Source organism: Pteropus alecto, unplaced genomic scaffold (genome assembly GCF_000325575.1).
Source record: "Pteropus alecto unplaced genomic scaffold, ASM32557v1 scaffold92, whole genome shotgun sequence".
NCBI lineage: Eukaryota > Metazoa > Chordata > Mammalia > Chiroptera > Pteropodidae > Pteropus > Pteropus alecto.
Window position 1 is genome coordinate 169,553 of NW_006432447.1, and position 17,081 is coordinate 186,633.

At 46.3% G+C, this 17,081-nt stretch overlaps 1 protein-coding gene across 2 annotated transcripts in view; it reads right to left on the reverse strand.

Moving 5' to 3' along the window:
- Positions 1 to 17,081, reverse strand: part of FGD5 (FYVE, RhoGEF and PH domain containing 5) — a 104,228-nt gene that overhangs the window by 18,792 nt on the left and 68,355 nt on the right. For both annotated transcript variants that reach the window (XM_006907169.3, XM_025043657.1), the window contains exons 5-11: positions 12,265 to 12,425; positions 11,847 to 12,003; positions 11,138 to 11,225; positions 9,387 to 9,437; positions 9,046 to 9,104; positions 3,608 to 3,679; positions 2,545 to 2,613 (exon numbers count right to left, since the gene is read on the reverse strand). In XM_006907169.3, coding sequence (XP_006907231.1) covers positions 2,545 to 2,613; positions 3,608 to 3,679; positions 9,046 to 9,104; positions 9,387 to 9,437; positions 11,138 to 11,225; positions 11,847 to 12,003; positions 12,265 to 12,425 — 657 coding nt within the window. The remainder of the gene's footprint in view (positions 1 to 2,544; positions 2,614 to 3,607; positions 3,680 to 9,045; positions 9,105 to 9,386; positions 9,438 to 11,137; positions 11,226 to 11,846; positions 12,004 to 12,264; positions 12,426 to 17,081) is intronic.

A 17,081-nucleotide genomic window follows, 5' to 3' on the forward strand; every position in this document is an offset into this window, starting at 1 on the left:
GGAAGGAGCAAGGGAGGAAGACAGACTGGAGAAGATCATGACTCTGGGTCTGTGCCTGGCATTCAAGGTCCTTGTAAGAGGGGCATGGCCAGAGGAGGTGGCCAGATGGAGAACCAAGATGGAGCTCCCTCTGCTCCAGCTGCTTCACGCACTTCACTCATTTACAGGAAAGACTATTTCTCTCATTGACAAGAGAAAGACACTGAGGCTCTTACAGCCATTAAGTGTCAGATCTGGGATGGGAATCCAGTCTGTCTGACTCCAAAGCTTGTGCTCCTCATCACCATCCTGGATGCCTTTTTCATCCTGGAGAAGTAAGATCTTGGGGGACCAAGCTGTGGGCTCCAGCACTCCATAGGGCTGTGGTGGGACAGAGGGAACTGACGACTCTGTAGCTCTAGGCAGAGGAAGGACTTATGTCCCACTGGGCAATTGTCAGAAGAAAGGGAGGAAACTTATCATGTAAGTGGCTGCTATGGGCCTCATTTAATTCCTCACACTGTGTGGTATTTCCTCTGTCTTTGTGGGAATCCCGAGGCTCAAACATGTCTGTGCCTTGTCTAACGATTACAGAGGCGATAAGTGTCAGGTCAGGATCTAACCAGCTCAGTCTGGCTCATTACCACATAAATGTTCTAAATTCAATGGTATGGATTTCTTCTCAGTGAGTTTTCAAATATTTAGACTCTAACATGGAACAAAGACAGCTTCCCCCACTGGACTCCAAGACTCACAACAGGGCAAAGGCCATGTCCACACGCCCAGCACAGATCCTGGCACACAGGAGACAGATAAAGAGCTTCAGAAAGAGCGAATGTCACAGCAGGCAGTGAGCTTCCTGTCACTTCAGGTATGTAAGCAGAGGTCAAAAAACTACTTAGAGAAGGAACTCAAACATCTGTGGGAGTCTTTCAAATCCTTTTAAGAAGTCAAATCAGAACCAACCACTGCTTGGCCCTTAGATCCCTTTCAAAGTTTCCCCCGACCCCGGGATGTAATCTCTTGCCTGTAGCCAAATCTCTCCCTTGCACTAAACACCGACCAGCCAGAGTGAAGAGTTCTCCCAGGAGGTAAAAGATGTCTGATAGTAGGGAGAAGAGGGAGAAGAGACTTTGAAGCTGATTCACCTTGTGCTCTACGCAGAGGAACCTACTGAGGCTCGGCCAGGGCCTTGGGACACAAGCCATCTAGGCCCAGCAAACCCTGAGAGGTTGCCGCAGATGACACTTTCTGGCCACGCTCAGGATTTCCCTGTTCAGTACCATTAGCTCTCTCTGGAATTCAGCCCTCAGTGGCCCCTCTATGGACAGCGTCTATGTGAGGCCTGATGTAGACCTAACTCATGGTTGGAAGGGTCCCTCTCCAGGCAAAGGCTGCTCAAGACACAGAGGTCCTCCGAACACACCACGCTTCTCACATATCTATCCTTCGCTTATGCTGTTACCACTCCTAAAACACACTTCCTTCCTCCACCTGACAAACTCCTATCCTTCCTTCTAGGCTTAACTCAGGTGTCATTTTCTCCAGGAAAACACAGAAAACACTTAGCACAGTGTGCAGCACCCAGTAAACATTCAATAAATGTCAGCTGCTGCTGCTGCTCCTGTCCATCTCCTTTTTATTCCCTGGCTGAATCTTCTGGGTCTTCCTTTTTGCTTCATGGCCCCCTTAAATTCTGTCCATATCATTCTCATAACTCGGTATTTGCAGCAGATGCTGAAGGCTGAAGGTAGAGCATGTGACTTTTGCCTTTTGGTTTCCAGTACCCAGCACATAAGAGGTGCTCAGTAAATGTCTGAAATTGAGACACTTACTCAGGGCCTATTTATTATTACTTTGCACATAATGCTAACAAAGGGTAAGGAGGCTGTTAGGGACAACCACGACTGAGAGTAACAAGGAATGACAGTTAAAAGTGAAAGAGCAGAGAGAAAAATTACACGCAGCAGACAGAAGAACTTAAAGGCAAAACAACTTGGCGGTTGGCTGTAGAACTGGGGTAAAGAGCTACTTGTAGCTCAACAGCCAGTTAGGTAGATGTTACTACATTATAGGCCTGGACATCCTTTGGTATTGCAGACTATGGCCATAAATCATCAAAAATGTTACATTATATCTCATCTGTGCTCAGTGCAGAAAGCACGGGACTGGGGGCACAGCCCCGGTTCCTTCCAGGCCACTGCCACCAGCCTGCTGAGAGATCTGGCCAAGTCAGCTCTTCCTTCTGGATCTGTTTTCTCATGTGTTAGATAAGGTGGTCAAAGAGTTACTCCAGTTTTAAGATATTTAAGATGACGTGGGTAGTTAAATATTGGCACCATTCCACTCAAAATCACCGAAATAATAAACGAGGGATGGGTAGTGTCTTCCAAGGTTAACTCTCAGCTTTCTGGAAAGCTCATTTATAAAGAATGATCCTCTTTATACAGTTTTGGCTCTGTTCTAGTCTTCCCTGCTCCCTTCCAGTTGTCTTTGAACAACGGTCCTAGAAAATTTCACAGAACTTGACAATCCTGGGGCTTGGTTTGGGGGCCAGGTACTTACCAGGAACAGGTGCCGTGGGCGTCTGTTTTTCCCTGTTACTTTCATGAGTGTCCCTTCCTTCAGAAACTCCTGTGGAGAGAGAAGCAGATCTCGCTGGTCAGGCTGATGCCCTCTATTTTCCTAGAGGAGGGTGTGAGGAGGCCCTTGAGTGGGAGACTTAAATTATGATGCTTCTCAGAGGACCAAAGAGCAGCTCACTGGGGGAGTTTCCAGCTTACGAGAGATGCTTTGTATATGTGACAGCGGCTTTGGAGACAGGCATCTCCGCCTTTCTGGAGTGTTCCACCTCAAAGTATACCAAGCCCCAGACACTGTTCTGGCCACGGAGTGGTCCAAACAATGACTCTCCCTCTGGTTTGCTGCCACAAGAGTCCATTCAGAACAGAGCTTCTAAAGGTTTGCTAAAACAGCTGAAGACCTGTGAACAGTTGCTCTATCCTCCTTAATTCTGGAGGATACAAACGAGATGCTTAATAAATATTTACTGAACTGATAACCCAGGCCAAAATACTAAATGTGATGTTATAGAATCTCATTGAGATCCCTGCTAATTTTGAGTAAAATCACCTGAGCTCAATCTCTCGTTTCTTTGTCTTGTGTCCTTCATGGAGTGTATCAGATAATGAACACATTTTTTACTATTTTTGAGCTTAGTTTTATGTTTTCCACTTGGAAGCTTAAAAGTGGGTAAATTTATCTCTCGAAAAATGTTATTTTTAAGATGCAACATCGTGGCTCTTGAGAGATGGTTTTCCTGACTTCCCAGCAACACTGGACTCAACTAAAAATACTTGGTGTCTCTTATTGGAGGTGACGAGAACCACAGGAAACCCCGAACCCAAATGGCACTGTGCCTTTAAAGGCTTCGAGAGTGGAAAACACCAGGGGAGGCAGCCCATGGGCCCCGTGAGCCTGGCCCTGCCCTCCCTCCTCCTCGGGTAAACAGCACCCGCAGCCAGGCCTGTCTGGGGCCAGCCCAGCTGAACAATGGGGCTTATCAGAACCTCGCCTGCCTGTTGCCAGGACGCCCTCTGCCCCTGCCCATGGTGGCGGTGGCACTCACCCTTCCTGGCTGGAGGAGATCCCCTTGGCCCCGAACGCTGTGCTCAATGTGGACCAGCTTCTGCAGGTTTTCCTGTGGGTGGGAGCAGGACGAGGGGGAGATGGTCAGGGCCCCTTTAAGGGGTCTTATCTCCTCTGTAAGGAAATGGCATTGCTTCCGTTTCAGAAGAGGAAAATGGAGTCCAGAAGGACCTGGTCCAAAATCCTACCTCCCGCCACTGGCAGGATTGAGGCCTGAGCCCAGGTCTGCAGGGTGCCAAGTGTGTGGACTGCCCATCACCAGGCTAGTCCTTCTGGGCCTGGGGTCTGACACCACCATCTTTCTGCATGTTATGGGGTGATTCTTGGCCTTGCCGTGCCATCTGATACCTTGTGTATCTCTGGGCCACTGCTTCTACTCTAAGCCTGTGTCCCCATAAGGCCCAAAGAATCCAGACTTCAGAAACCCAGAGATGACAGATGCTCAAGGCCGGCTTGTCTCCTGGGCTTATAGCCCAGGGTACGGCTTCTGATGGAGAGTAACCAAGAAAACGCACCACTTGGGGAGAAAAATGGGTCTGTGCTTCTTAAAGGAAAATATATGCATGAGCAATCTTTGTCCGTCTCCTTCACTGGATTATCCATAATATGTAATGTGACACACCTCCCTCCCTGCTGCACAGCACCCTGTAATACTAGAAAGCACCTAACCCATAGAGCAGGTGTCCTGTGAACCTTACACAGGGTCTAAAGTCAACTAATGAGAACTTTACACTGTCCACGGTTTTGGACAAAAAATCCTACATATTAGAAATGTATAACAGTTGTTCCATTTCCACTTATGGTGTAGAAAGCTGCCAGAGAACAATGCCCCCACCCTAACAGTGAGACAAAACCAGATAATCTACAGAGTCATGTCTCTTCTTATGCCTGTTAGAGAGCTGAGGTCACAAGGCGACCAACTGAATGGAATCCCAAAGACTGACAAGCCCCTCCATGGAGATACAAGACAGAGGAATGGTTGTGCCTTTGGCAACACACGGGAGAAAATAGTGGTCACCATAAAGGAGGGTAAGAAGATAAGAACTAAAATGTTAACGGATTCTTAAAGGTCAGGTGTGGGCTGGTGGGACAGTTTAGAATAGCAGGAACATCTGTAGTCACTTGCAAGCTCTTTTCCAAGAGTTTCTATCAGGTGCTCACAAGGCAGACTCGGGGCAGGGCAGGAGCCCGGAAAGAACCCCTTGTCCTTGGAGGTGAAACAAACGCTTTCTGCCTCAAAGAGAAGGGGGTGTAACCCGTTGGGCCTAGGATTGTGCACCAATACAAAGGAAAGACCTCTCTAAGACCCACCATAGAGTGAGGCAGAGTTTGGCTGCCATGCAGGAAGAAGCCCAGGAATGCTGAGCAAGCTTAGCTCACAGGCCCTGCTTAAGTCTGAGGCTTGTTCCAGAGAGCTGAGACTTACGAGCCTAGTGCTGAGTAACGGGAAGCAGTAATCTATCTCTGAGAAAGGGCAAGAACATGGAGAGAGATCCCTTCTGTGGTGTTAGGACTGCAAAAAAGCTGAAAATGGAGCAGAAATATCACAACTCTGTGGCACTTCAGGTCCCACAAACAGCTCCAAGTAACAGTATTCCTCTACTAGAGGAGAATGAAATCTGTGGGGCTCTGAAGATGACAATGGTGACAACAAAACCCAGACCCAGTTCAGCTACTGACTGGAATGACCCAACTCCCACCCCCACATGAACGGAATGATGAAAAAGAGGCACAGCCTCTTTTTCTGGGGATAGATACTATTTCCCTCAGTCTCTACAGTTCTTTTACACATAATGTCTGCCATTCAATCAAACATTATAAGAAACACACAAAAAAGCAAGAAATAACCCCATCTCATTTTCAAGAGATAAAGTATTTAACAGAACCAGAATGAGAGGTGACGCAGATGTTGGAACTATCAGATAGGGACTTTGGATTAGCAATAATTAATATGTTGAAGGAGTTAGTGGGAAAATGGACAGCATTATAAATAGATGGAGAATTTCAGCAGAGATGGAAACTATACAAGAGTCAAGTGGAAATGTTCAAAATAAAAAGACAAGATATCACAAATGAAGAATTCCTTTGATCGGCTTAGCATCAAACTGAACACCGCTGAGGAACAAATTAGTGAACTTGGAGATAGGTAAGAAGAGATTAACCAAATTGAAACACAAAGAGAAAAAAAAGTACAGGAGAAAAAAAGAACAGAGCACCCCAGAGAATTTTCTCAAATTAATAAATGACAACAAACCACAGTTCCAGGAAGCTTGAGAATCATAACAGAATAATTACCACCCAAGCCCCTAAAACCATACATACTAAAAGTCAAATGTAAACATCTTGAAGGCAACCAGAAAAAAGAGACGTTACATAAGAAAGATAAATATAACCATTACAGCATATTTCTTATCAGAAACTATATAGGCCATAAGGCAGTGAAGTGGTATCTTTAAAGTACTGAAAGAAAAAACTCATCAACCCAGATCTCTATACCCAGGAAAAATATTTTTCAAGAATGAAGGTAAACTGACCAATTAAGTAAACAGATGATAAATGGTGGGAGCCATTCTCACTGTTGGAGTGGAAATTTACAGTTAAGTAAGGGGAGGAGGCTGGTATTATCCATGTGGTAATGATTAGAGTTGGAGACATTAGTATGAACTCATGTTTAGCTTAATATAGATACAGATGGTCATATATATATATACATATATACATATACGTGTACATATGTGTGTGTGTGTGTGTATATATGAGAGCATATACATGGGTTAGTACAGTTGACCCTTGAACAACATGGGTTTGAATCGTGTGGGTCTACTTATATATATATATTTTTTTCAATTGATTTCAGTTTGATTGATGCGTGTAGTTTAAAACCAAGTTGTTTAAGGGTCAACTCCAAGGTTGGGAATCTATGTATGTCGAGAGCTGACTATAGTTAAACATAGATTTTCAACTACACGGGAGGTCAGAGCCCCTAACCCCTGTGTTGCTCTATCAGCTAAGATGACTTAAAAGAAATAATAACCCAGTAGCAATGAGCATACGTAGTGCCCAAATCTTTGTTTCTAATGCCATTAAACAATTAAAGAAATAGGGCTCCTTGGAGAAATGGCTGATTCTAAGATTGGGGCAAGAAATACACGAGATGATCCTGGAGCATATTGTAGTCCCAGAAAGTAAGGAAGTGAATGCTACAAAAATAAACAGAAAACAGTCAAACCCATATGCATGGGGCATGCGAAAGGGACGCAGAAACCGACTTAAAGGGCTCCCAATAGCCAACGCTGGAACAATTTGAGAAATGAGATAAATAAAGCAGTATGAGATTACATAACCCAAAGCATAAAGGAAGTATCTATGAGTCCTTACTGACATAAATGATTTATTTATTTAAAATGAATACATTAATAAATGAGGGAGGAGAGATAAATCTCCCGTGCAGAAGAATTCCAAATAATTTAGGTAGATACTCTGCCCTCAAGGAGAGGGAACATAACTCCCCCTTCCTTAAATGTGAGTCGTACATAGTGACTTTCTTTCAAAGAATATAGACAAGGTTGTGTGTGTGTGTGTGTGTGTGTGTGTGTGTGTGTGTGTTACTGTGGAGAAACCTGACAAACACTACGTAAGCCAGGTGATCAAGGTCAACATCCACAGTCATATATATATCATGTTGCTAGTATGTACTCTTTATATGATGTGAAGAAAATGGTACTTTATTTCTGTGATCTTATTCTCCCAAATCACAAACCCAGTCTAATCGTGGAAAAAATATCAGACAAATTCCAATAGAGGGACATCCTACAATATATCTGACTAGTATTCCTCAAAATTGTCAAGGTCATCAAAAACAAGGAAAAGTCTGAGCAACTCACAGTCAAGAGGAGCCTAAGGGGATGTGACGACTAAATGAAATATGATATCCTGGATGATATCAAACCCATGTTGTTCAAGGGTCAACTGTACTAACCCATGTATATGGTCTCATATATACACACACACATACACACATATGTACACGTATATGTGTGTACAAAAACAAGGAAAAGTCTGAGCAACTCACAGTCAAGAGGAGCCTAAGGGGATGTGACGACTAAATGAAATATGATATCTAGCTGGAATTAGACATGAGGCAAAAATTAACTATGGTCTTTAGTTACTAATATGGTATCACTATTGATTCTTTAATGTAACAAATGTTAATAAAAGGAGAAACCGTGTGGGGGATACGTGGGAACTCTCTGTATTATCTTCTCAATGTTTCCTGTAAATTTAAAATTATTCTAACAAATAAAGTCTATTCAGAAAGTAGAATGGTAGTTGCCAGGGGCTAGGGGAAGGGAGAATGGGGAGTCAGTGGTGACTGTGTACAGAGTTTCGGTTGGAGGTAGTGAAACGAAGTTTGCAGATGGATTGTAACGATGGTCGCATAACAATATGAATGTGCTTAATGATGATGAACTGAACTGTGTGCTTATAAATGGTAAATTTTTTGTTACGTATAGTTTACCTCGAAAAAAGATTTCTTAAAAATAAAGTTTATTTTTAAAGATGAAGGTGAAAATGGTACAGTCCAGCCCTGTGCATGTCTCTTCACTCTCTTCTGGAAGGAGGTATTTTACTTCTATTCTGTGAAAAAGAGGGCAATCAACGGCCAATTTGATTTCAAGTCTCAAAGGTCTGACCTTGCAACCAGACGTCAAATTTTTCTCCTAGGGACTTTCCTGAGGCTTGGTCTAAGTACCTGCAGCTAGGAGCCAGGTGCATCCACCCTACCATACATAAATATCAACTCAAAATGAACTAAGATACCTAAATGTAAAATGTAAAACTAGAAACCTTCTAGACAAAAACACTGGAGAAAAACTTTGTAACCTTGAGTGAGGCAAAGATTTCTTAGATATAACATTAAAATCATGATCCATAAAAGAAAAAAATGATAAAGTGGGCTTTATCAAAATTAAGAATTTCTGGTATTCCATAGACACTGTTAAGAGAATGAAAATACAAGCATCAGGCTGGGAGACAATATTTGTAAATCACATATCTGACAAAGGAGTGAAAGAAGGCAGACAAAAAAAGAGCACATACTGAATAGTTACATTTTATAAAATCCTAGAAAATGCAAACTAATCAAGAGTGACAGAAAGCAGATCAGTGGTTGCCTGGGGATGGGGGATAAGGGGTTACAAAGGAGTGTGAGGAAACTTTTTGGGGTGATAGATATGTTCTGCATTGTGATTGTGGAAATGGTTTCACAGGTACATATAAACATCGGATCTTACCTAATTGTACACTTTCATCATGTGCAATTTATAGTACACAAGTTATACGCCAAGGCAGACCTGGGCAGGGTGGAGGGGGTCCTGGACCTGGACCCCAGAGAAGGAGCCCAGAGGCCGGACTTACCCCTTGCTCCATGCTGTCGTTGGCATGGTCTGTAACTTTGGAGATGAGGGTCAGCGCACCTGAGGAGGGAAGCAGAGCAGATGGCTGGGTCCTCCAGGGAGGGTCAGTCTAGTTGCTACCATCCTCGCCTCTCCCCTGTCTTCCCTCCCCAGTCTACCCACTGAGATCAGCACACTTGCAAGGCCTTGTAGGTCGTACCAATTTTCCTCATGGCTGGGTCAGGTCACAGGCCCTAGCTTTGCCACTACCACCTAAGTGACCTTGACAGTGACTTGACCACTTTGTCCAGAACTGAGGTAAAATAGGGCTGTGTCACCTCCTCTGGTTCACGCTGGACTTACCCTGTGTGTTATCATACTCAGCTGAGTCCGGGCAAAGGTTATTTAAATAGTCTGCAGAAAGAACAAGAGCCAGGAGTCAGTTTTTCCTGGTGAGGCCAGCCCCTCCCGGCCACAACAGGAGTCCCTGTCTCTCCAGAGATGGAAAAAGAGTTTCACAAGAATGGGGTGTCCACCCTCTCACCTCTGTTAGCCCCATCACAACACCACACTTGCACAAAACCAGGCCCCCAGGACCACCACCAATACTGCCACCACTGCCAGTCATTCACTCATTCAACAAGTATCTATCGAGTGTCTGCTGTACGCTTGACACTGTGCTATGCTTTCAAGATACAAATGCAAACAAGGTGAGACCCTGCCTTCAAGAAGCCCACGGTCTACTGGGGGAGACAGGTATGATCATGAACACAGTAGAGCGTGATGTGTTAAACTTTTAATGCATTTGTATCCACAAGGCTTTACGCAGGCTGGCCTTGCTCCAGCTACCTCTCCATATCGCTCATTCATCTTGGCAATGCTGGCATTCTTGCCATGTCTTGAACATGCCAAGTTTGTTTCTACCACAAGGTCTTTGTACTCACTGTCCCCTCTACCTGGTATTTTCTTTTTCCAGATCTTCACAGGGCTCATGATTCACTTTCCTGAGCTCTCTGCAATGATACCTCCTCAGAGAAGTCTTTCCTGATGCTATATCTAATTCAGAGCCCTGTTCACCTCCTTTATTTGTCTTCAGAGCTCTTATCACTGACATAAAATATTTTTATGTTCTTATTTGTTTGTTAGAGTATAAGCTCCACAGTATCATAGAGTTTGGTTGTTTAATTCGCTGCTATATCTCCGAATCTAGCACAAAGCCTGGTACATGGTAGATACTCAGTAAATATTTATTAAATTAGATAAATGAATTCTGTCTCTTGGCCCTCATGTACTTTTCTTACAGCCCTAGTCACGACCTGGAATTACATGCATATCTCTACGTGTGCGTTTCTGTCTCCCCAAATGGAACATTCGTTGCCCAGGCCAGGGGTCTTTGTCCATTTGGGAAGCAGTTGGGTAAATCGGTCTGGAGCTCAGGACAGAGATGTGTATTTCTGGCAGGTGGATGTAGGGGAAGGGATGATGGTCCCTGGGGACAATTTGTAGAGAGGGAATTTGTAGGACTGAACCCTGAAAAATATGGACATTTATGGGACAGTGGAGGAAGAGAGGTCATCAATAGAGATGACGAAGGAGTGGTTAGAGGGAGGCCGAGAGAGGTATGTAACAGAGGTCCCAGGACGAAAGGGTTCGAGAAGCAGGAAGTGGTCAGTGGCAAAGCCACAGAGAAGGCCAGAAGGTCCTAGGTGGAAAATGTCCCCGATTCAGCCACAAGAAAGCTTTGGTGGTAAAAAAACAGCTTTAGGGAAATCAGCCACCCACTGAGACAGGGAAGAAATGCAGAATGGGGTTAGGTGTGAGTTTCTGTGTGTAGGATGGGAGAGGCTGGAGGAAGACACAAGAGGTGCCACTCAATCAGGGTTTCCAAGGTGGCAGCAGGGTGTCCAAAGCTCAGCTAGAGAGAAGGTGGTGGCCAGGTCTGGCCCTGTTGGAGGGGCAGGAGGCAGGAACTGAGAGCAATCCTCTCCCACACTTTCCTGCCAGGATGGAGGTTGTCATCACACACTTTGCCATCGTCACCCCCACCCCTACTCAGGTGCCTTCCCTCCCTGCACCACCTCAGTGCACCCTGACTTCCCTTCCATGGGGCCCACCTGTGAGGAGCACTTGGTACTGGAAGAGGCGCTGAACAACCCGCAGCAGTCGGTGCTTCATGTTCTGGCCACCTCCTTGCTGACTCTGCTGCTCCCAAGAGATGGGGAGGACAAAACTCCATCAGGGACCCGTGTCTGAGGGCACCAGGCTCATGGTGTCTCACCTGCACCGTCTCATTCACACCTCTTCCTGGCCAAGCTGAGCTTCTCCTCCATCTCCAAACCAGGTTCCCTCCTCCAGGAAGGCCTCTCAGATGAGCACCATCACCCCACTGTGGGTTCACAGTCTATGCTACACTCAACAATATACCTCTCCTAGTACCTGCTGTGTATCCAGTGTTAGTAACAGACAAACATCCTTCATTTTCTGTTCAGTAACTGAATCCTCAGTTGGTGGCCATTTGTTGGTCCCTCCAATTAGACTGGGGCCCCACATTGCTTTGTGCTTTTCTACTGGAACAGAAGAATGACCATTGAAATTCTCCCCATGGCTAGAGCTTACAAAGTTGTCCACAAATACCCAATAGGGGACATTCTTGGTTTTCCCTCCTCCTGGGTCACCCTCTCCTCCCCTGGCTGGGTCTTCCTTTCTGGCCCCCGCCCCCGACCTTCAGACCTACCAAGAAGCCCCACTGATTTGTTTTAAGCCCTTCCATGCCCCCAACCCCCGCATCTTTAGAACAGGTTCTCAAAGGACCAAGTGACCCACCTCAAATTCACGGACAGCAGCTGCCAGCTGGGGAGAGTGAAGGCAGTTCTCAGTGAGCAGACTTAGATACTTGTCGAACTGTAGGATATGAGTCGCGTGGTGGTCGAACTCCTGCTCCCGGGCCAGGAACACATCGGCCACCTTCTGCTGGTCCTCCCTGCAGCCAGGGAGGGGAACAGGACAGAACTCAGCCTTGTGACCAGCACAGTGTTAGTGAGTACTGGAGTCACATCCCTGGGTGGGGACCCGAGCTCGACCTTCCCACACTTGTTTTACTTTGGGCAAAAGACCTCATACCTCTGTGTCTTGGGTTCCCCATCCATCAAATGGAGATACCGTTTCAAGTGGTGGAGTTTTCAAATGCCTCCCAATCTCCCAGGGCAACAGAAGTAGGGGTGGGAGTCTGGGGAGTGCTCACCAGTGCAGCAGCCTCTCCCCCAGCTCCTCCAGGATCCCCTGGTGCAGGTCGAGGATAGCTGGGAGTTCACTCAGGCCACGTCTCAGCTCCTCTCTGGCTAATGTGTCTTTTTTCTCTTGGTCCATTTCATCCAAGGCCCTCAGGACAGCTCCGTGGAAATCCTGAAATCCCCAAAGGCCTGTTGCCCACGGGTTGACAGGACTGAGCACAAGCCCTCCCTGGCAGTTCCCCTGTGGCTTTGGAGCTCTGGACTATATACAGACAGCTTGGGACCTTAAGCCAATGTCTCAGACCGTAGCATTCTCACCTGTAAAACGAGGCTGATAGCACACACCTGTGATCACAGGTAACTGACAACCAAAGAACACCCGACACAACTCCTGGCATGGAGGAGGGCTGACAGCAGGGTCAGTCAGCCCCCTTCCATGGGAACATGGGTGCACGCTCTTTTTTGACAAGATGAATGAGAAGCTGGGTAATTCCTTCTCTGAAGAAAGATAAAACTCTGCTTGACACTGATCTATCTTTGGAGATGTTCATGCACTGTGCTGTTTAAAAACAAAGTCTAAAATCATAAACATCCACTCTATGGTATATTAAGCAGTCACTAAAAATGATGCAGAAGGTGAGCATGTAAATATTCATGTCCTGGCACTAAGAAATCAAGAAGGTGTCTTCCTGCTCAGACGTAGTTGTGCAAAAATGAACAAAGGAAAAAGCTAAAAGGACAAGGAGTGAATGGAAACGGTGGCCGAGTCAGGGGCACGAAATTAGGAAGGAATGTTTTTTCTTATTGTCTGTTTTCTAAAATTTCTGTATCATGATAAATTAAAATTAAATTAAATTTAATAAACATTAAAATTATAAAGAATACAAAACTTCTTTCTCGCAACAAAAATATTTATCCTTAAACACACCTGCTTTTGCATGAGGCCCAGGTCTGTAGTTTTAAATACATGGGATATCCGGAAACAACCTTGAATGGTGAAGCAATGCACATTGGGAAAACTTTAGCATTAGGGGTCATGTGGTCCAACCCAAATCCGGAAGGTCAAATCATCTTTACAACATTCAGGAAGGATGATCACTCTGCATTGTTTGCCTGCCTCCCTGATGGGGAACTCGTTACTGAGCAAGACATTAATTCCATTGCTAAACAGTTTTCATTGCTAGTAAGGTCTCTTCATATAGAGATCTAAAAGGGTCTTCTCCCACCCCGTGAAGGGATGCAGGAGAGAGGGAGGGCTAGTGGTGGCGACAGGAGAGGGCTAGGAAAAAGGGCAGGGAGCTGGGACAGGAGCAGAGAGAGGGAAAGGGGGAAAAAGAGAGAAAGAACAATAAAACAGAGAGAAAGAGAGTCGAGAAGGGAGGAATTGACAGAGACATCGAGACGGGGGACATGAAAGGCAGGAGACTCTTCTGGGCCCTGTCCCTCCAATATCTGTAAAGAGGCCGCTTGTGCTGTTAGGCAGAGGACAGCAGATGTGGAGGTTACAAAGGTCTCCGCTTCCTGAACACCTCATCCTGTCCTGCTCTGACCTCCTCCTGCTGCAACTGCTTTGCCAGGAACTGCAGAGGACAGGGGAAGGAGGCCTACCCTGGCCTATGGTCCCAAGGAAGGAGGATGAACTGGTTCCTGCTGGGGCCAGCCCGCACAAGCCCCGGTCTGGTGTAATTCGAAGGTCTCGGGAAACCTCCAGTCCCATCATTAAGGTCAAAAACTCTTGGGACTGAGTCTTGAACTAATGAATAGATTCTCTGGGCTGATTCTCTGTCCTTAGGTGGGGGCCACATGCTCTGTCCTTAAGTGGCGGCCACATGCTTGAGCTATAATTAGAAATGAATCTCATTGTACCTGAGCTATCAGAGCCTTTCCTGAAAGCATGTTTCAGAGGGTGGAGAAAGTGTGAATTACAAGTAGGAGGGCAGCTAGGTGGGGAGGGCGGCTAGAAGGAGGTGGTGTTTAATTCTTATTTCTGCCCAAAGCTAGCTCTGGAACACAGGATCATTCTGAACCTGGAGGGGAGGTTTCTCTGCTGACCTGGGGCTGGAGGATCCTCCCACTTTTCCCTTGTGAGTCTCCATGTTTAGGACCAAGTCTCTGGCCCTGCAGGGTATTTTGAGCCCTGGCATCCCAGAGAAAGAAAGAAAACATCCTGATGAGGTCAATAACTCCTCTTGCTTGGGCAGCTGGCTAACAGAGGCCTTTCAACACACTCTCTCATCGGGCCCAGCTACAGCACAAGAGCGGCCGAGTGACTGTGGGCAAGCTGTCACCTATCGGAGCTGAGTTTCTTCATCTGTAAAATAGTTATAACCATATAGCATGAGGCTCCTGGGAGCTCATCCTGATGTTTAAAACTGTAAAGTGCTACCCCTAAGGCAGTTATGATTATATTTAAGACATAATATCTTCTAAGCAGGGCCACATTTATTTCCTGCTGTGTTTCTTAGGTCCAGCAGAGTATGTGACAGAGAAGGAGCTTTATAATGTTTGGTGATTGATGGACTGCAGGACCCTTATTTAACAGAAAAGGAGAGTGAGTCACAGGGAAGCCAGGACCAGAATACAGTCACCCTGATGCCCAGACCCAGAGCGCCACAGAAAGGGTGGGGGAAGGGGTGGAGAAAGGGAAAGCAAGCAAAGACAAGACTGACGGCTACACTTGCATCACACTCCAGGGAGCTTCAATATTCACTGCTCCGCAAGCTGATTTCTTGTCTGTAATTAATTTTTACTAAATTGACTCAGTCCCAATGGGCATAGTGGCCATCATTAACACGACTCATTTAAAAAACTGGAGCATAGTCGGAATCGCCACAGACATCCGTTCTTAAAACTCGTGCATCAGCTGGAAGCACTGAATGCCAGCCACACCATCTATCACTCCTGGAAAGATTTCTGCTCTTTCAGAAGTTCTGGCTCACCATCGCACCTGGGGAGCCTAGCATCCATCTCAGAAAGAGGAGGTAGAAAATACCCAGCCCTCATCCCCTTCTTCATTCAACAAATATTCTGAATGGCTGCTCTGTACCAAGTCTTGAGGAGAGAGTAGGAGCAGAAGGATGCAGTTCTGCACTCGGAATCTGCCATCTGGGGTAAAGCAATGAGTCAAAGGATGATTTCAACACAGGGGTCTTAAGTGTTGTGGTGGGAGAAGCGTGGGGGCTACGCAGACCATAGGAGGCAGACCTGGCTTCGCTCTGGGAGGCCTGCAGAAGGGCAGTGCCTACGCGGAGACCAGAAGGGGAGTGTTTCAGGTAGAGGGGACGGCATTTGCAAAGGCTCTGAGCTAGCAGAGGAAGTGAGAAATTGAGTATGGTTTGTGTGCAGTGTATGTGGGTGTGGGTGCCTGCACCCTTGAAAGAAGTGCAAAGGATTGGAACATGATGACACTGGAGCGTTGGGCAGGGGACCCATCTTATAGGACCCTGCAGGCTTTTTCAAGGGACTTGGGTTTCATCTTCAGGTGATGAGGAACCACTGAGTAGTGCTAAGCAGGGGGACAATGTGGCTAGACATGTATCTTAGAAAGTTCACTTTGCTGGGAGAACAACTTGGAGATGGAGGAATGGGAGCAAGACCAATGAAAGGTTGTTCCAGTCGTCCAGGAGAGCAAGAGAGAGTCTACAACTTGACAGTGGCCATGAGAACAGAGAGAATGAATGGACCAGAAACAATAAGGAGGAAGAACTGACGGGCCCCAATGCCTGCAGGGTCCAATCCAAACCCTCTGGGCAACATGAGGCCTTCCTGATCCAGTCCACCTTCTCAACATACTTGCTTCCCCAGCTCTTTGGGGAGTCCCTGCTCCAACTTTATAGGACTCCAGAGAATGAATCCTTGTCTACCTAGACTATTGTCTATGTGTGACCTTGGGCAAGTCACTTCATCTCCATGGACCTCAATTTCTTCCTGTGCAAAATGGGGATACAAACATCTTCTTCACAGTGTTTGTGCCAAGTGCCTTCTGTCACGTTTCAAGATTATTCATTTCTCCCTTAGACCGAGTATTGCTTATCTCTATATCTCTAGCATCCAGCCCCTGAAAGGTGCTCAACAAATAACAGCCGACATGTACTGAACTGCAGGCCATGTAAGTCATTGTCTACTCAACACTTTATATTCATTTTCTCATGTAATCCTGACAACAAGTCTATCACTTTGGCAATATTATTATTTCCATTTTACCAATAAGGGAATTTGGCCCAGAGATTATGTGACTTGTCCAAAGCCACCAAGAAGGCAAGATTTAGGCCCAAGCTGGCCTGACTCCAAAGTCCTACCTCCTCCTATTGTCCCCCTGCCCTACCCCACACACAATAATTCCTCATTCCACAGGTGGCACAGGCAAGCGAGTGACTTGCTCAGGTCAAGGAGGGAAACTGGAACCCAGATTTCCAGAATCCTAGGCCAGGGCTCTCTGCCCAAACTCACAGCCCCTGAGGCAGCCCAGCGAAGAGGCCCGAAGGTGAGCACTGCCTCTGCCTCTGGAGCCCCAAGGAGTCTCCCAGAACTCACGGGGCTCTCAGGACTCCTGGGCTTGCCTTCAGTAGAAGAGGGAACCTCATGTTCAGGGACCTGATCCCCTGGACCCTTTTCTTCTTCTCCAAACCCACTGTTGAGTTGTCTGGGTGACACGGCATCTCCACTCTCTGGGCTGAACAGTTAGTGGGTGGCCAGAATGTCCACCTTGTAAGTGGTCAAACCACTGATGTCACTGCCAAAAGTCAAGTGGACTCTCTGGGATTCCATTTGGCCAACCTCAACTGAAACCCACCTATGTCACAGACATGCCTTGGCGAGCTGTGAGCTG